General features: G+C 45.6%; 1 protein-coding gene across 1 annotated transcript in view; it reads left to right on the forward strand.

Moving 5' to 3' along the window:
- Window positions 1-7574, forward strand: part of LOC143527390 (cytosolic carboxypeptidase 4-like) — a 42139-nt gene extending 34565 nt beyond the window's left edge. Inside the window, exon 6 of the mRNA XM_077022579.1 lies at window positions 6287-7574. Within this exon, the coding sequence (XP_076878694.1) occupies window positions 6287-6593 (307 nt within the window). The 3' untranslated portion in view covers window positions 6594-7574. The remainder of the gene's footprint in view (window positions 1-6286) is intronic.
- Window positions 7575-20431: the final 12857 nt, after the last annotated feature.

Genomic DNA, 20431 nt, shown 5'->3' on the forward strand with positions numbered 1-20431 from the left:
CCAGACACAGGTGAAGACAGCAATGAGACATTAAGATGAACAAAACTAGACAAAACTACATGTTGCCATGGGAACCTCCGTGATAACCTGTGAGGTGCAGAGAAGCTGCATATGATGTAATATGTTTGACATGGAGTGCTTGTGGAGACACTTCCCTCATTTAGTAGTGAGCTCCAGCACTATTAGAAGTGCTCTTTCTGTTTCCTTTGCTGCAGCATTGAGGTTAGAAAAGTATCTTGCATAATATTCCAAACATGTGCTAAGCTGTGTAAAGTGTTCATGGCCTGGTGGTTAGGGAACTGGTCTTGTGACCGGAGGGTCGTGGGTTTGATCCCCAGACCTGAGGCCATGACTAAGGTGCCCCTGAGCAAGGCCCTTAACCCTCAATTGCTCACTTGTATAAAAATTAGATAAAAAATTTAAGTCGCTCTGGATAAGGGCGTCTGCCAAATGCCGTAAATGTGTTCAGGAAGTATTGAAGATGTGAGTATTTCAGATTTATTTCAAATGTATTTGACATGTGCGTATTTCAGATGTATGTATTTGAGATGTGAGTATTTGAGATGTGAGTATTTCTTATATGAATATTTCAGATGTGAGTATGTCAGATTTGAGTATTTCAGATGTATTTCAGATGTGAGTATGTCAGATTTGAGAATTTCAGATGTATTTCAGATGTGAGTATTTCAGATGTGAGTATTTCAGATGTATTTCAGATGTGAGTATTTCAGATGTATTTCAGATGTGAGTATTTCAGATGTGAGTATTTCAGATGTATTTCAGATGTGAGTATGTCAGATGTATTTCAGATGTGAGTATTTCAGATGTGAGTATTTCAGATGTGAGTATTTCAGATGTATTTCAGATGTGAGTATTTCAGATGTGAGTATTTCAGATGTCTTCATGTGAGGCATAACTCTCTCCACTTCCCCTGTGTTTTATCTTTGGGGTCACAGACGCAGGGTCACCTTTACAGTTACGCTCACGTTCACCTTCATGGCTCACGTATTCCCTGCGTCTCACGCCCATCTCCAAGTCTTCGCACTTCTTGTCCTCCCCCACGTCTCCTGATTTGACATTCATCACATAAGGCACAGCTAAGCCCCCTGTAAATATTCATGTAATATTTGAATGAATGATCTATTATTAATGGATGTGCACAGCAGGTGTCTGCCCGAGGGGAGTCTGCTCTGTTTCTGACGGTATTCTGGAAGGACAACAAATGTGGACTGTGCTGCTACACACACTCCAGTTTCACACTCCAGTTTCACACTCTAGTTTCACACAGTGCATCATTAAGAGTAGATTACTTTGCTTCATAATCACCTTCCTGTTTGTCGTTTTTAAGTCATTGTTAGACTCCGTTAATATCCACCATGCTAAAGTGATCAAGTTGAGATGGAGTTGTGATGAGCAGACCTTCACCAGGGCAGCTGTCCAGTCCGCTGATGGGGTTTATCTCAGTGTACAAACATGTGTAGAAGGAACAAAGTCCAAAAACAAAGCTCAAAGCGCTCAGCACCATAGCAGTGATGAAAGTGAGAGCCTGCTCATATCTGGCTCGTGTCTGACTTGTTTTGGGCTTGTATCTGGCTTGTGTCTGACTCGTGTTGGGCTCGTGTCTAGCTTGTGTCTGACTCGTATCTGACTTGTGTTGAGCTTGTATCTGGCTCGTGTCTGACTTGTATCTTGTTTGTGTTGAGCTTGTATTTGACTCGTATCTGGACCGTGTTGCGCTCGTATCTGGCTCGTGTCTGACTCGTATTTGGCTTGTGTTGGGTTCGCGTCTGACTCGTACTTGGCTCGTGTTGGGCTCGTGTCTGACTCGTATGTGGCTCATGTTGGGCTCGTGTCTGACTCGTATTTGGCTTGTGTTGGGTTCGCGTCTGACTCGTACTTGGCTCGTGTTGGGCTCGTGTCTGACTCGTATGTGGCTCATGTTGGGCTCGTGTCTGACTCGTATTTGGCTTGTGTTGGGTTCGCGTCCGACTCGTACTTGGCTCGTGTTGGGCTCGTGTCTGACTCGTATTTGGCTCGTGTTGGGCTCGTGTCTGACTCGTATTTGGCTCGTGTTGTGCTCGTGTCTGTTTCCCTGCTGTCCTGTGTTTCTCAGGTCGTCCTGTCTTGAGATCTGCAGCTGATCAGGTCTTTGTTGCTCTCCTCAGCAGTCGGACTCCTGCCGTCTCCTGCTTTACTCCTGTGGGTTTAACCATGCCTAATTCTCAACCTCCCGCCTGTGTTCTCTCCACGGCACCAAGCCGCAATCCACCCGATACCCATCGATCCATCCGCCGCACTTACAGTGAATTACAGGCCATTTAGCAGTAAGTGAAAGGGTAGGTGATTGTGTCTTAGCAACCAACAGCAAAATGAGTCGGGCTAAGTGGCGATATTCCCTGGAGCTAGGTGCACACCGCCGCCACACGCTTATGGATTCTTTTCTGCTCTTTCCGTCACACCAGACTCTGAGGCTCTGAGCTCCATGGGTCTCTGTTCCTCAGGCTGTGTGATGAAAAGCTGACTCTCAGTGTCACAAAGATTCATGGCCTCTGTAAAGCCAAGCACTGCAAAAACAACAGACCTGCTCGCGCTGGCCACTTACACTAATTGAAAAGTAAGAGAGATGGTCGCAAAGAAGGCCTGTTGAACAAGAGGAAGAAATGAGATGGTTTTTTTATAATTCATATCTAAGATGAAAATCATTGTGATCAAATTACCATCACCTTGCACTCTATCAGTGGAGGCACCATCATTCATGCTTCTGCTGAGCTTCAAGCTGTTCATGCCCCCGTAGAGATTAAAACTGTTCATGCCCCCCAGAGATTAAAACTGTTCATGCCTCCCCCCAGAGATTAAAAGTGTACATGCCCACCCAGAGATTAAAAATGTACATGGCCCTGCAGAGATTATTATTCAACATTTCCCAGTATGCAAATAATGTTGAATGAATTTAGCAAAAAAATCATAGATGCATGCTGTTTAAATGACTAACCAGGGGCCAGTCATCACTACATCATACTGTATTACAATTTATATAGTAATCACATTTATAGTCTTGTAAAATATGTCAAATTAATAATCACCTTGCCAACATTATTACAAAGCGCTGAGAAAATCTGATGAGGGAGGTTTAATCAGCAACAGCAGTGGCTGGGCGGTCTGTGTTCGGTATTTGGGCTCAATGATGTGTTTCGGCTTCCCTCACATGGACGAGTGCGGGCCCCGGGTCACGTCAGGGGTCAAGTCAGGAATACTATCACAGGCGTTCCTGCACCACTCCATTTTGCCTTCTGTGGGGGTGTTTTTGGAGGTGGTGGTGTTGTTATTGTTTGTGCATGCATCTGAATAAGACAGTGACTGCTGCCTAAACCTGTAATCAATTCAGATGACTGTAGTCATCACAGAGCCCTAACAAAGAAAAAAACAAGACCCAAAATCCCTTAAAGATGTTGGAGTCCTGCACTGGTTCAGGCCCTGGGTGGAGATAAAGGCCCTGGGTGGAGATAAGGGACCTGGTGGAGATAAAGGCTTCATGCTGTTTTGGTTGTACCTCCAGTGTAGTCCTTTGCTTACACTACGAGTTCGTCTTTGACTGACTGTTAATATGGAGAGATTGGCGGATGGCTCACACCTGTTGCAGTGTTGACAGCCACCCAGTAAATCACTTCATTTTGAGGCAGAGACGTGACATGTTTGTGAAGGAGCTCACTCACACCCAGCTCCTAAACACACGTCACACTCCTGCTGAGACACTAGCTTATCTATCACAGCATGTTATTTTCTCTTTAATTTTCACCCAGAACAGAGAAGAGCACATACACACACACACCCGTACATGCACGCGCATACACGCGCATACACACATGCATCCACACACACACACACACACACACACACACACACACACACACACACACACACACACACACACACACACACACACACACACACACACGTATGCAGGGCATGGCAGTGTGAATTAGTGTGCTTATCACACTCTCCTTCTCTACAGATGTCCATTGCTTTGTCTGATTACTGTGACTGGCTTGAATGTTTGCTACCTGTCAGAAGGTTTGCGTGCTGAAGGTCGACTGTAGGCAGCTCAACATTTCAGTGATTCATTCATTTCAGTCCATTTCAGATGGAATGAGGCTGCATCGGGTCTAAGGAATGAAAAACTGTGTTGGCTACAGTGCTACTGACCCATGTGTGCTGAGTGTTCAGGGCTACTGACCCGTGTGTGCTGACTGTTCAGGGCTACTGACCCGTATATGCTGACTGTTCAGGGCTACTGACCCATGTGTGCTGACTGTTCAGGGCAACTGACCCGTGTATGCTGACTGTTCAGGGCTACTGACCCGTGTGTGCTGACTGTTCAGGGCTACTGACCCGTGTGTGCTGAGTGTTCAGGGCTACTGACCCATGTGTGCTGAGTGTTCAGGGCTACTGACCCATGTGTGCTGAGTGTTCTGGGCTACTGACCCGTGTGTGCTGACTGTTCAGAGCTACTGAACCATGTGTGCTGAGTGTTCAGGGCTACTGACCCGTATATGCTGACTGTTCAGGGCTACTGACCCGTGTGTGCTGACTGTTCAGGGCTACTGACCCGTATATGCTGACTGTTCAGGGCTACTGACCCATGTGTGCTGACTGTTCAGGGCAACTGACCCGTGTATGCTGAGTGTTCAGGGCTACTGACCCGTGTGTGCTGACTGTTCAGGGCTACTGACCCCTATATGCTGACTGTTCAGAGCTACTGACCCATGTGTGCTGAGTGTTCAGAGCTACTGACCCATGTGTGCTGACTGTTCAGGGCAACTGACCTGTGTATGCTGACTGTTCAGAGCTACTGACCCATGTGTGCTGAGTGTTCAGAGCTACTGACCCATGTGTGCTGACTGTTCAGGGCAACTGACCTGTGTATGCTGAGTGTTCAGGGCTACTGACCCGTGTGTGCTGACTGCTCAGGGCTACTGACCCGTATATGCTGACTGTTCAGAGCTACTGACCCATGTGTGCTGAGTGTTCAGGGCTACTGACCCATGTGTGCTGACTGTTCAGAGCTACTGACCCATGTGTGCTGAGTGTTCAGGGCTACTGACCCGTGTGTGCTGACTGTTCAGGGCTACTGACCCGTATATGCTGACTGTTCAGAGCTACTGACCCATGTGTGCTGAGTGTTCAGAGCTACTGACCCATGTGTGCTGACTGTTCAGGGCAACTGACCTGTGTATGCTGAGTGTTCAGGGCTACTGACCCGTGTGTGCTGACTGCTCAGGGCTACTGACCCGTATATGCTGACTGTTCAGAGCTACTGACCCATGTGTGCTGAGTGTTCAGGGCTACTGACCCATGTGTGCTGACTGTTCAGAGCTACTGACCCATGTGTGCTGAGTGTTCAGGGCTACTGACCCGTGTGTGCTGACTGTTCAGGGCTACTGACCCGTATATGCTGACTGTTCAGGGCTACTGACCCATGTGTGCTGAGTGTTCAAGACTTCTGTTAGATATCTGTTATGTTGTGGCAATGAGGCGTATTGTGTTTGGTGTAGTTATAATGTGTGGCTGCTATTTGCTCTTTCTTATTCCCCTACAGATGAAAGAATGGAAAATTTGAGAAGGGATGGAAGAATTATGTAGTTTTGTAATATTGTAGGTATTGTAGTACGTGTACGTCATACATTACAGCGTGACTACGTTCTGATCACATCAAGATGTCTGCCTTATTGCACATGTGTATGCAGCATACGTTTGGTTGTCCAGGAGCCTTATTGCATCTACACACGTCATTTTTCCTGTAAGAGTTAACATGAAATCAGAGCTGTGTTTCTACAAGTACATCACAGTGTGAGTGGAGTGGTGGGGGCAGTGTTCTGTTTGTCCTGCAATGGTGTGTTGTGGGGACTCACTGTGTGTGTTTGTCCTGCTGTATGTGTTTGTCCTGCTGTAGTGTGCTATGGGGACTCACTGTGTGTGTTTTGTCCTGCTGTGGTGTATTGTGGGGACGTGATGTGTGTGTTTGTCCTGCTGTGGTGTGTTGTGGGGACGTGATGTGTGTGTTTGTCCTGCTGTGGTGTGTTGTGAGGACTTGATGTGTGTGTTTGTCCTGCTGTGGTGTGTTGTGGGGACTCACTGTGTGTGTTTGTCCTGCTGTGGTGTGTTGTGGGGACGTGATGTGTGTGTTTGTCCTGCTGTGGTGTGTTGTGGGGACGTGATGTGTGTGTTTGTCCTGCTGTGGTGTGTTGTGGGGACTCACTGTGTGTGTTTGCTCTCTTCTTTTCTGCAGCTGCTTTGAGGATGATGAACCTCTTTGCGTAGAGAGCATTGAATTCTCATCCTGCAGTGAGCCATACACACCCAATGAGTTTGATGCCGAAGTCAATGCCAACATATCTGTATCTGAGGAGGAAGATGAAGAAGATGGTGAGGAAGAGGAAGAGGACAAGGCTGAAAACACTTACATGCACTGTTCCCGCAACCAGCAGACGCCCCACCCGTTTACTCGTGTGTGCCTGAAGGATTCGCGTGAGACTCTCACCATGGCGACCAACCCCTGCAACGGCTGTGACATCACCAATGCATACCTGAGTTAGGGATGTGTGTGTGTGTGTGTGTGTGTGTCTGTGTGTGTTTGTGATGTTTTTTCTGAGCAAAAATTTGGAATATAAGTTGGGATGAGTATTGACCACTCAGCAGTGAACACTTATTCAAGATAGGGGGTTTATCGAGGCAAACATTATTTCAAGTGACTTCAAATGTAAAGAACAGAGTAAGCCATACAATAAACCACAGTGCCAGCAGTGAATTCACATCTCAAAATGTCTTGATTTGATCTCATTCAACTCAGAATCTGAGCTGAAATGTTTCTATGTCCACTAACAGCATGCACAGTAAAGGCAAAACATATAATAGTTAAGTCATAAATACAAGTAAGATAATACGATTTAAAAAAAATAATAGTTTAACATATGTAAAGATCTTTTAAAATATATTTGATGATGTATGTCTGTGTTCATCACTTACAAGGAAGTGCAGACCCAAAATTGCACTTAAAATTACTGGAAATTATAATGTAATGTGCCATATTTTGTCAATTGTGATTTTTACACCCCAATCGAAATTTGTCCTCCGCTTTTAACCCATCTGTGCAGTCAGAACACACACACTAGTGGTTACTAGGGGGCTGTGGATTACACGTGCCCAGAGCGGTGGGCAGCCCTAGCCCTGGCGCCCGGGGAGCAGTTGGGGTTAGGTGCCTTGCTCAAGGGCACCTCAGTCATGGCCTGTCTGGGAATTGAACCCACAACCCTCCGGTCACAAGACCAGTTCCCTAACCGCCAGGCCATGACTCCCCCAATGGCCTTATTATTCAGCACTTCATTAACATTTACTTTATTACTTTATTTACTTCATGTAGTGTGTAAGTTAATTTGATCCTGCATATCTTACATTTAAACCTGTATGCCATTTATTTATTTTTGAATACATATTTATCTTTGTGCAGCTACATGTCAAGTGAAAAGGGCATATGTAGACTACATAAAAACTGGCGTAAAAATAAAGAGTTCAAGCTATTTGCTGTTTCTGTTTTTCTGTTTCGTTATTAAAAGCTTCTGAACTCTGCTAACCCTGAGTGTTGTCTGCTAACCCTGAGTGTTGCCTGCTAACCTTGACTGTTGTTTGCTAACCTTCAGTGCCATCTTCTAACCCTGAGTGCTGTCTGCTAACCCTGAGTGTTGACTGCTAACCCTGAGTGCTGTCTGATAACCTTGAGTGCTGTCTGCTAACCGTGGGTGTTGTCTGTTAACCCTGGGTGCTGTCTGTTAACCTTGAGTGCTGTCTGCTAACCCTGGGTGTTGTCTGCTAACCATGAGTGTTGTCTGCTAACCCCAAGTGTCGTCTGCCAGCTCTGAGTGCCGTCTGCTAACCCCGAGTGTTGTCTGTCTGGTCTGGACACCTGCCCAGACTCCTGATTTGCTTGTCTGTAACTGGCAGTGTGGATAAGGGCTGGTCAACTAAACAGGGTATACCACGGGCTGTTACCTGGAGGCTATACCTGCTGTTGTTTCCACAGACTGCCAATCAGATTGCTGACCTTACACCTTTACCCCAATACAGAGCGGATTTCTGTCAAGGTTCAATAGTGAGACCAGCAGGAGAAAAACAGCTGACAGTGAAGGCTGTGTTTCCATTCCCCACTGGCTCCTGTACAACTTGCAAAGGCAGAAGAGCTGAATTAATGGGTAAAGATACTTCCGTGTTTGTAAATATACCTATTCCTGTTTACATGCTGTGTCTTTTTGTGCTATATGTGCAATGAATCCTCAATGACAGTGGCTGTGTGTACATCACTGCATGCTTTAACATTTCTCTATTAAAGGTAATTCAGTTTATCATCTCATTATAAAGTCCTTCATTAACCACATTAGTGAGTAATGGATTATTCTAAGCAGTCCTGTGGTCCTGCAGGACTTTGCATTTGACAGGCTTCAGCTCAAATGAAATTCCCAAACCTACACTCTTTTGGTTCAAATGTAATAGCATCTTGCCATTGGGGGGGTGGAGGTAGGGAGAGGGAGAGGGTGGTGGTGGGGGTGGGGGGGGGGGGGGGGGTTGAGGGGGGAGGGGCAAACCAGTTACTAAGCTGTTCTTTAAGAAGAGGATGAATGCCGATTACAGAGTCCCCCACCAAATTGTTCGGTTTGGAAGTCCAGTAATTTTTCTTTTTTCGACCTGTTGTGGCATTGCGCAAGTTTCATCAGTGCTCGACATAGCGGTGACCTCCACGCCCGTCTCACGCAGCACGCCGCACGCACGCAGCTGTCGTGTCGCGATCCCCCATTTGCCATTCCTGATAGATGGGCTGATTGCACGGCGGCGTGGAGAGACGCCTGCCTGCTCTCCCGAGGCTGCATGGGCATCGTCATGCTGCCGGCAGCGGGGACGCCACACCCCGCTGCATTTCATAATTGCCGTTTCATTTTGACTCTGCCTCCTGTTTCCTGTAAGTCATCACCCACGTCTTCCTGCACGATTGCCCCAGAGCCAGTCTCAGCCCCTGCGGGATCCGTGAGGCTTTATTCAGGGATTTTCTAGCCCCAGGCAGTATTTTTAGATTTTTCTCTTGCATTCCGTTCAGACTCTGTTGTTGACGGCATGGCTCAGGTGAGAAGCAGAACATTACCGTGATATTAGCCCAAAGCCACGAGGCAGAGGGGACAGATTCATCTCTCAAAATCTTGGGCATAACTTGATATGTACCTTCATTTAACCCAAAGCCCTCTTCAAGAGCCTTTCTCCCAGAAACCTGGTATTGAGAGCATAGTATTGACTAAACTAGAATGTTAATGCTGATATATTCATCGATACATAAGTATTAGTGTAACTGGATGTAAGAAATTAGCTGTGTCACAGAACAGATCTGGACCCCTCCATTTGGGTGTGTGTTTATGTTGTCTACGTCTGGTTATGCCCGTTTATGTATTTCCGTGGGTGTGGTTGTATGTGAGCATGTTCATCGGTCTCACCTGTGGCTCGTCTTGTGATCACTCTGGGCTTATGTAGTTCGTCTGTTTAATGTGCATTCAAGCAGCGTCCCGTGCTCGTCTTTGTTTGAAGCTATTGGCTACGTTTAATGTTTAACGTGTGTCTGGAAAACGTGGAAGTGTATGTAAATAAACATGTGTGTGTGTGTTCCAATGCACTTGCCTTGTCGTGCCTGCCTGCCCAGCGTCACAAGCCCAAAACCTTTGAGAAAACCACCTGCAATTTAAGCTAATTTATTATGTTCATACAAAATTGTAGTAAGACCTCAGAAATATTTAAATAATACGTCCCCTGCCCCTTCGAAGCTCAGATATCAGCAGAGACCCAGTCGTTGAGTTTTCTCTCTGTGACGTGGTACACTAATTAGGCTCCTGCACTAGACACCACCATCATGCCGAGCGATGGAGGCACCCAAAGGTCACCAGGCTGGTGGGAGCAGAAGCTCGCCCAGCCACCGCACCGCCCTCGTCCTCCCGACTCCCCGCAGGACATAATGAGTTGTATTGGAATGGCATTAAATATGAATCCCCTCCCCATGTTTATTTCAGTCCCCACAGGTTAAAATCATCACCAGGCCCCTTGGAGATGAACCTATGCTTTATTCATTATACAGCAAATGAAGAAAAAACAAGGATTCATACAGTCTTTAATTAAAAACGTCTAATTTCTGGGACAAAATAATGAATTGTGTACTGCTGATTAAAAGTTCACAGGTAGAAAATTTGAATAAATCACAGGACTGATCATCTAATTTCAATGATTTTTCCTGAGTGCGCTTTTTTCTGGATGTCAATACGATACAAATATGTGTTTCCTGTCATATGGTATCACTCATTCATTTGCTTTTATTTGTGTCACTTTATTTATCATTTTTTCATTACAGTACATGGTTCCTCCAGTTCCTCCAATGTTGTCATGTGATCCTGGAATGTACGTGTCATGTGATCCTGGAATGTACGTGTCATGTGATACTGGAACATACGTGTCATGTGATCTTGGAATGTGTTCCTTTGCCCACTGCAGTTCACAGTGTGGCTGCTTACAACAAAGAATCATTGCTCCTTTAGAAATCAATGCGTATTCTGGAAAGCAAAATACAGATGTGATCATATCAACTGCAGCAGAATCAGCTGATTCCTGAAGTCGACATGATTATGGAAAATGTGAGATTGAAAGCCTTATTGCAGTGAATTAGATCATGTGGCCTCAGAGCACGATGAAGGTGTTCAGCAGACGGGAGCCTCGTTCAGCAGGAGTGTTGATGAAGGTGTTCAGCAGACGGGAGCCTCGTTCAGCAGGAGTGTTGATGAAGGTGTTCAGCAGACGGGAGCCTCGTTCAGCAGGAGTGTTGATGAAGGTGTTCAGCAGACGGGAGCCTCGTTCAGCAGGAGTGTTGATGAAGGTGTTCAGCAGACGGGAGCCTCGTTCAGCAGGAGTGTTGATGAAGGTGTTCAGCAGACGGGAGCCTCGTTCAGCAGGAGTGTTGATGAAGGTGTTCAGCAGACGGGAGCCTCGTTCAGCAGGAGTGTTGATGAAGGTGTTCAGCAGACGGGAGCCTCGTTCAGCAGGAGTGTTGATGAAGGTGTTCAGCAGACGGGAGCCTCGTTCAGCAGGAGTGTTGATGAAGGTGTTCAGCAGACGGGAGCCTCGTTCAGCAGGAGTGTTGATGAAGGTGTTCAGCAGACGGGAGCCTCGTTCAGCAGGAGTGTTGATGAAGGTGTTCAGCAGACGGGAGCCTCGTTCAGCAGGAGTGTTGATGAAGGTGTTCAGCAGACGGGAGCCTCGTTCAGCAGGAGTGTTGATGAAGGTGTTCAGCAGACGGGAGCCTCGTTCAGCAGGAGTGTTGATGAAGGTGTTCAGCAGGACTGCTGTGAACGTGGCGGCCCCTGAGTGTAGTGAGAGAGACGAGCTGGAATCACTGAGTGGATGAAATTTGTCAGAACAACAGCACACGGCTGCGTCTCCTCCGTAGACTCGACTGCCATAGTAGATCAGATATCTGGAAAATATTCCTGCTAAATTTCTGTTACACTTGCAGACGGTGGATAACTAGTCGTTTCATTCTTTCTTTGGGGAAACTCATATAGGATTGTATGCGGTTCTCAGGGAATTAGACATGACATTTAAAAGCTTCTATACTGAGAATGAATAATGAAAAGGAAGCTAATTTTGTGCTGGCATATCTTCATGCCCAAGACATAATCTCTGCCTCTGGGTGCAGAATATTAGTTGACTGATCTTTTTTCATAATTAATGAGCTGGGTATACTCTCAAATGGAAAAAAATATAAACATAAGTAAAACTAATGTAAATATATTTGCTTTAGTTGTGCTATGTCTAGCATCAGCTTAGGAGGTGTGGTATCTGCTAAGAGGTGAGGTATTAGGAGGTGAGGTATTAGCTGGGAGGTGAGGAATTAGGAGGTGAGGAGGTATAAGCTGGGAGGTGAGGTGTTAGGAGGTGAGATATCAGCTGGGTGGTGAGATATTAGGAGGTGAGGGAGCAGGTGTGAGGTGAGGTATTAGGAGGTGAGATATTACCTGGGATGTGAGGTATTAGGAGGTGATATATTGGCTTTACCAGCTTTGGCCTGACCCTGGAGCAACCAGACAGGATGACTGGACCGTGCTGCACGCAGGGCCGTCAAGCCAAGCAGCGTTCCTCCCCTGTGCTCTTATTTCAGTGCTCCAGGGATTCTTCTTCTTTAGCTCACTAAAGTAATAAAGTAATAAAATGACAAATTATTAAAATAATAGAAAAAATAATGTAATAAAGTAAATAAGATGACAAAACTATTAAAACAATTCAAACAGACATAAAATGTAATTAAGTAAAATAATGTCATAAAATTATAAAATAATTTAACATTAGAGTTTCTTAACTAAAAGCAGATCTAAACAGGAAGGTTTTGAGACTTGTAACGTATTGACCAGACGGAGAGGGATCCAACTACGGAAGTATAGCGCTTTTATTTACATAAATCACATGTACAAAGAACGACAGGTAAATTAAAGCATTACGCTAGGCAGCAGTAACGTTCTCTTGGGGTGGTCGGGACGGTCCAGGGTCGTAACGGGGAAGCAGAATCCAGGAGGTACAGGAGGGCTAGGGAGGAGACAAGGTCTGGGGAGCGAGCAAGGGTCAGAACATGGGAGATCAAACAGGTAATAGAAACGCTCGGTATGCGGCATGAGTCGACAATACTTCGCGACTAAGACATGGTGGGGAAGGTGTATAAGTATGACTGAAAGGGGGCGTGGTAATGAGAGGCAGGTGAGGCTGATTAGGGAAGATCAGGTGGTATTCCTCACAAGACTCTTCTTGAAGCTGTACAGGGATGAAATGCCTCTGAGCTCTTCAGGAAGAGAGTTCCAGAGCTTTGGGCCATAGTAGCTAAATGCCCCCTCGCCAATCTATAATCGGCTTTTAGGAATCACCAGTAGATTACTGTCTGAAGACCTGGGAGACCTGACTGGAACATATCTAACCATCATTTCACTGAGGTAAAGAGGAACAAGGCCATGAAGACATTTAAAAACCATGACAAGAACCTTAAAATCTATTCAAAAACTGACAGGTAACCAGTGCAGTGTACTTGATACGGGTCAGGAGATCAAAACTGAACAGTCGTGCAACAGCTGGAGTTCACACAACACAACAGCTGGAGTTCACACAACACAACAGCTGGAGTTCACGCAGCACAGCAAACACAACAGCTGGAGTTCACACAACACAACAGACACAGCAGACAGACGCAAGGAAACCAAAAGACATGTAGACTGGACTGAAGGCAAAGATTCATTAACGACAGGATAATTATAACAGGCGGGAGGCGGAGCTTAAACTAATGCAAAACACTGGTGGAAGACACCTGAGGGTTAATGTAGCTCTACCGTGACTGGGAACCGGTGTGTGTGTGTGTGTGTGTGTGTGTGTGTGTGTGTGTGTGTGTGTGTGTGTGTGAGCGGAGGTGTGTGTGAAATATTGCAAACTCTAGCTGTGATTGGTCCTTGATGGGTGTGAGTGTGCACCTCCTTGTGTCTGGTGATGTGCAGTAGTGGTCTAGTGGTTAGGGAACTGGTCTTGTATCTGGAGGGTTGTGGGTTTGATTCCTAGGTTCCAGGCCATGACTGAAGTGCCCTTGAGCAACTGCTCCCTGTGTGCTGGAGCTAGGGCTGGCCACCGCTCTGGGCATGTGTGTACCACAGCCCCCTAGTAATCACTAGTGTGTGTGTGTGTGTGTGTGTGTGTGTGTGTTCTCAGTGCATAAATGGGTAAATGTGGAGGACATTGGTGCGTGTATTACAATTGCAGATTAGCAACTTAACTGAGTGGTTATTGGTCTGACCCTGACATATCAGGAAAGGTGACTGTTTATACCTCAAAGACAGAGTTTAGCTGCCCCCTCTATTAGAACTCAACCTCACATTGCACTGCACATACAAATGCAGTTATATCCCACAGGTTTAATTATATCGTGGCTCATACAGGAAGAAGGTCATTTGAGTATAAATACGACTTTGAGCCAGTTCCATAGCTGTAATGCCTCACCCAGCATATATGGGCCACTGACCCAGTACTGGACACCCGGGTGTGGGCGGAGGGCATTTCACAGCTGACTGCCCATGCTGCCCTGCCTCTCTTGCCCTGAGTTCCCTGGCAATTACCCTTTTCAGATTTATTTCCTCCCTAACATGGCCAACAACAACAACAAAATAGCAGAACTTGAGCAAAACATTTAGAATTAAAACAACACGGAGAAATGTGTTATATCTTCTTCATAGTCACCAAAGTCTACACATGCACACAGATATGACCACACACACACACAGATATAACTACAAAGATAACCACACACACACACACACACACACACAAACAGATATAACTACACAGAGATAACAACATACACAAATATTACTACACAGAGATAACTACACACACACACAGCGAAATATATCTACACAGACATAACTATACAGAGATAACCATACACACACACAGTAGATTACTGACCCCTGACCACACACACTCTTCAGTTCTTGGGCTTTATGAGTTATATGGCTCTCATAAAAAGTCTTTTGTAAGATAATAACACTGTGGTGGTTTGCTACAGAAGCTGCTAGCTTGCTCACATAAGTTGTTTAAATGTAACCTGCATACTCTTCTACACATTATACTGTCTGCAGGGAATTTCATTATGTCGTAGATTACAGCAATCGCTCTCTCCTGAGAGACAGAGAGAAAAAAGGGGGAGGGGAGAGAAAGATTGAGAAAGAAGAGAAGGAACAATGAGGTAGAGATCAAGAAGAGCAAGAGAGAGAAGGGGAGAGACTAAAGGAGCAGTAGGAGAAGCTCTTCTGATGTATCAGCTGCATCAGCATGAACTGGTGTGTGCAGGTGTGTGCAGGTGTGGGCAGGTGTGTGCAGGTGTGGGCAGGTGTGTGCAGGTGTGTGCAGGTGTGTGCAGGTGTGGGCAGGTGTGGGCAGGTGTGTGCAGTTGTGGGCAGGTGTGGGCAGGTGTGTGCAGGTGTGAGCTGGTGTGGGCAGGTGTGTGCAGGCATGTGCAGGTGTGTGCAGTTGTGGGCAGGTGTGTGCAGGTGTGGGCAGGTGTGGGCAGGTGTGAGCTGGTGTGTGCAGGTGTGAGCTGGTGTGTGCAGGTGTGGGCAGGTGTGGGCAGGTGTGAGCTGGTGTGTGCAGGTGTGAGCTGGTGTGTGCAGGTGTGTACAGTTGTGGGCAGGTGTGGCCAGTTGTGTGCAGGTGTGGGCAGTTGTATGCAGGTGTGTGCAGTTGTGTGCAGGTGTGTGCAGGTGTGGGCAGTTGTGTGCAGGTGTATGCAGTTGTGGGCAGGTGTGGGCAGGTGTGTGCAGGTGTGGGCAGTTGTGTGCAGTTGTGGGCAGGTGTGGGCAGGTGTGTGCAGTTGTGTGCAGGTGTGGGAAGTTGTGGGAAGGTGTGGGAAGGTGTGGGCAGTTGTGTGCAGGTGTGGGCAGTTGTGTGCAGGTGTGGACAGGCGTGTGCAGGTGTGGGCAGGCGTGGGCAGGAGTGGACAGGTGTGTACAGGCGTGGGCAGGCGTGGGCAGGTGTGTGCAGGTGTGGACAGGCGTGTGCAGGAGTGGACAGGTGTGAACAGGCGTGGGCAGGAGTTGGCAGTCGTGAACAGGTGTCGGTAGTTGTGCCTCTCTGCTCTGGTTTCCACCCTTTTTTCCCCCCTCCACATACAGCGCCCCCTGTAATGAACATGGAAACTACACCGGAGAGTCGCACACCTATTACTGCATATGTAGGCCATGGCCTCGTCTCCTCAAACAACATGGATTACATAGTCAGGGCTCTCTGTTTTGCTTATAATAATAGGAGTTGAATTTATTGACTTTATAATTTTACATTTTCGTTAGAAAAAAGAGCAGCCAAGTCTTCTTTGAAAGTTTCAATCTGAGAAAATGATTCACTCCATGACGGATCATGTGGATCTTAAGAGAGCTATCATATGTGACAGAAATGACAAGGGGAATCTGTAGACAAACTGTCTGCGTCTGGAATTCACTGCATGGTAGACGCCAGTAAAGCTTCTCCAGGAACCAATGAAACATGAAATTAAATTAGCATGTCTATATGTTCCAGGAGCAACAGAGCTGCACATGGATGATAGACTGTTTCTCACTGTAGTCTCTCTCTCTCTCTCTCTCTCTCTCTCTTTCCCTCACACACACATACACACACGCACACACACACACACACACACATACACACACACATACGCACACTCTTTCAGCAGGCTAATATCATTAATTCTCCACTGTCATCACCTGCTTCTCAGAGCAGCAAGCTAATGTGCGTCTCCATTGAAGCTCTTGAAACACAGCCAGTCTGTCCACGACTGACTAAACAGCACCAGTAAATAAAACACCAGTAAATAAAACACCAGTAAATCAAACACTCAAGGCCCCCTCCTTCAACAAGGTCGCATTTCTTCATTTGTGTGTTCATTTGGAATCACCACACGCGTCTGAAAGGCTGTGGTTAAGCATTCACACAGGCTGACCAACACCTCAACCAACTGGCCAATGCTTAAATCAATTGTGGTTCGTTAAGGTCTTACCTGTAGGCAACACAGTAGGTTCATGGCAGCCTGCACAAATCTGGTTTACTTTAGCAGTGCACTACCTCTTAATTAACATTGTCAACACCATCAGTTAATAACATTAACACGTAACGAACTTCTGCATTCATAAAACATAAGTAATTTTAGCAAAGAAATGACCAGCATGACTGGGTCCTTGGGCTGCAGTATGAGACGGTGTTATTCTGCAGATTACTGCACTGATCTTTCTGCTCAATACTCACCTGCATTACTCACCTTATCACTGCTAAGGTGCAGGTTTTTTAAGTTAACTAATTACATTAGTTATGGGCACCTTAATGTAAGTGTTACAAAGACAAAAACTGTGAAACCTGTGCACATTTTACTCCACTGGACTGTAAAATGCTCAGTTCAGTCTGAACTTCATGCTGTGTTTTATTCGTGCAGAACTAATGCGTTCCTTTACTTGTATTGCAAAGTCAACCCAGGCCAAAAAAATGTTGATTCGTCACCGACTCACCGTTGCTGATGCCATTTGATTCATCACTGATACATCATTGTTGGTTACTGAATGAATGTTTTAGTTATGGCTGTGTGCTGTACATTCTCCCCATACAGTTTTGGTTGACACATCAATTCTGCTTGGTGGCGTTTGAGTTGCAGCTCCAGAGAAGGTCGGCCAGCAAATACCGTCATTTGGATTTTGCTTCACAGGTCACAGAGCGGAGCACAAAGACCCAGCTGGTGTTTGTATTCCGTCAGCAGGGTGACAGAAACCCAGCCGAAGCACTTCTAACAAAGTTGGGGCGGTTTGCTGACGCTGCCTCCTTTAGACGTTTAACTGGAGCGACCCGGAGGAGGACGGCCCCACTGCTGGAGTGGGACCTGTGTGTTCAGGGCGCCGCCCTGCTGGCCCGCACGGGTTCAGCCTCCAAGCGAACGAAGACATGAACGCTGTGTCACATGATTTATACTCTTGAGACCACAGCAGATCTCGTGAAGACCCCTGGACTGAGAAAGACAGTTGGCTCACTTTAAGTGTGCTACAGTGAATAGTCACTAGAGGGCAGGGTGTCGAACTGCATCTCCAGAGAAGCAATGTTGCATTTGCCCGTATTGACCTCATTCAACTCTTCAGGTACTTGTGATGAATAAGGTGTGTTGAAGCAGCCTTACCCAGACAGCATTTCCACTCCTGGAATATCTGAAATCAGCTCATTATTGGCTGTCACAGCCAGTAATCTGAACCATCAACCAATGGTAATCAGCTGACAGAGCTATATGTATATAAATATATATAAATACACACACACACACACACACACACACACACACACACACACACACACACACACACGTGATTGAGGTACAGTATATATTATATAGCATACTTTATAGGTAGAAATATAGGTTGAAAAGTTGATCTTTTGGTATAGGCTTCTGGGTAAGCTGGTCTTTGGATTAAACAGTGGTTTGCGGCAGGGCTGTAAGTCACATGGCTGAGGCGTTCAGACCTCATTACACGGGTCAGTGGCTATACCCCCTCTCCCTCTGAGCTGCAGGCTGTAATACACTCATGTAAAGATGATGGTCAGCCATGATGAATACAATAGCTGAAGCAAACAGACCAATCCACGTATAATTTTCCCAAGGTTTTGTTTTTTGTTTATTTGTTTTTTAAGAGGTAATGTTGGGATAAACCTCTGTAGACTATGTTGGACTATTGCTTGAAATAACTGCTTTAAAAAAAGATGTGAATTGTTAATTAAGATTTAAGATGAAGATTATTTAAGATTATTCAGGTTAAATATGATTCCATTTCTCTCTCTCTCTCTCTCTCTCTCTCTCTATCTCTCTCTCGCTCAACACAGTGCTCAGCTTTGGCCCCACCCACACAAGCTGTCTATCTAACTGTTACAGTCTTAGGCCCCACCCACACAAGCTGTCTATCTACCTGTTGCAGCCTGAGGCCCCACCCACACAAGCTGTCTAACTACCTGTTACAGCCTTAGGCCCCACTCACACAAGCTGTCTATCTACCTGTTACAGCCTGAGGCCCCACCCACACAAGCTGTCTAACTACCTGTTACAGCCTGAGGCCCCACCCACACAAGCTCTCACAAGCTAAGTTTGTTCACCATTACCTAGAAAAATAACATCAACTAGAAGGGAAAAAAATAGGATTTAGGATTTATTTTAAAATACAGTTGTGTTGACCTGTCTGTCCTGATCTGCACAACCATACAAAGGTTTCTGATATTATAAGTTACTTAGCTAAGCATATAAATGCCCCTTTTAATCACTTCCAGTAAATGAAGGAAGTGAACATCAATGCTTATGGTCCCTGTTAGAGACGATCTGCTTCATTTCATCAGTTTTGACGGTGATCAGAGCTGACGCCATTTACTCTCACGTTTGGAGATGCTTGTATTTTAACATCATTAGACCGGACTTTGGATTTGAATTAAATAATATTTTGAATTGCCAGATATCTGAATCTAATTAACTGTCTTTAATCAAAAACATAAAAAAAAAACTCCAGTGTAATGAGTTCTGGTTGCACCATTCTGATGATGAGCCAGCTATTGTTTATAGGAGAGGAGAGGGGAGGAGAGAAGACAGGAAGGAAGACAGGAGAGGGGAGGGAAGGAGAGAGAAGAAGAGAGGGGAGAGGAGAGGGGAGGGGAGGTGGATGAGAGGAGAGGGGAGGAGGGGATGAGAGGGGAGGATAAAAAATAAATCATCATGATGAGGGTGAGTAGCTGGTAAAGGGATTTCCTCTCATTACATTATACAAATTATATAATTATTACTTATACATAAAGACCTGTACGAATGAAATTAAAATAGGCAATTCAATGGGTATTAAGGAATTATATATATATATATATATATATATATATATATATATATATATATATATATATATATATATATATATATATATGTGTATATATATATATATATATATATATATATATATATATATATATATATATATATATATATATATAAAGCATGTCGGAGAGTGTAGATATGTGTGTATTTCAGTGCCCATGTGAAGTATCAGTGTAAATACAGTGTTGTTTTCATTTGGCTTCAACCTCAGCAGATAGTTTCAAAACTGCACATTGAATCACTCACAAAATGCGACCCAATCATTCTGCTACTGAGATTTCACCTTTAAAGACATGTTTTAGTCCCGCTATCATGTCTGATCTCAGATCAGGAGTGGGTGAGGAGTGGATGTGGTGTCTGCAGGATCAGTAGTCTGTCTCTGAATGTGGATAAAACAAAGGAGATGGTGGTTGACCTCAGGACTGAATGAAGTGGTCACTGCTCAACATGGATGGCACCTCTGTGGAAATTGTAAAAAGAAGCACCAATTCCTGTAGTGTCCATCGAGTGGAGCAGATGACGCGGACCCTCAGCACCAGTCCAGAAAGCCCTGCAGTGACTCCATGTCCTGATGATGAAGCAGGTCCCTCACCTCCCACTGACAACAGGTGAGAAGATCATCAGGGTTACTCTCCCCTCCACCACCGACATTTACACCACTCTATCCTCAAAGCTGAGCCTACACACCCTCCCACCAGCTCCTCTCTCTCTCCTGCCGTCTGGGAAGAGGTGCGGAAACATTCAGACCCTCAAAGCCAGACTGTGCAATAGTTTCTTCCCCCAAACCATCAACCATCAACTGACCTGACACAGTCTCTCTCTAGATCTCTCTCACACACACACACTTAACTGACACAAAGATACTCCCACCCTTTTTCTTCACATCTCAAGGTCTTTTGTAAAAAT

Source organism: Brachyhypopomus gauderio, chromosome 11, assembly GCF_052324685.1.
Source record: "Brachyhypopomus gauderio isolate BG-103 chromosome 11, BGAUD_0.2, whole genome shotgun sequence".
NCBI classification, from domain to species: Eukaryota; Metazoa; Chordata; class Actinopteri; order Gymnotiformes; family Hypopomidae; genus Brachyhypopomus; species Brachyhypopomus gauderio.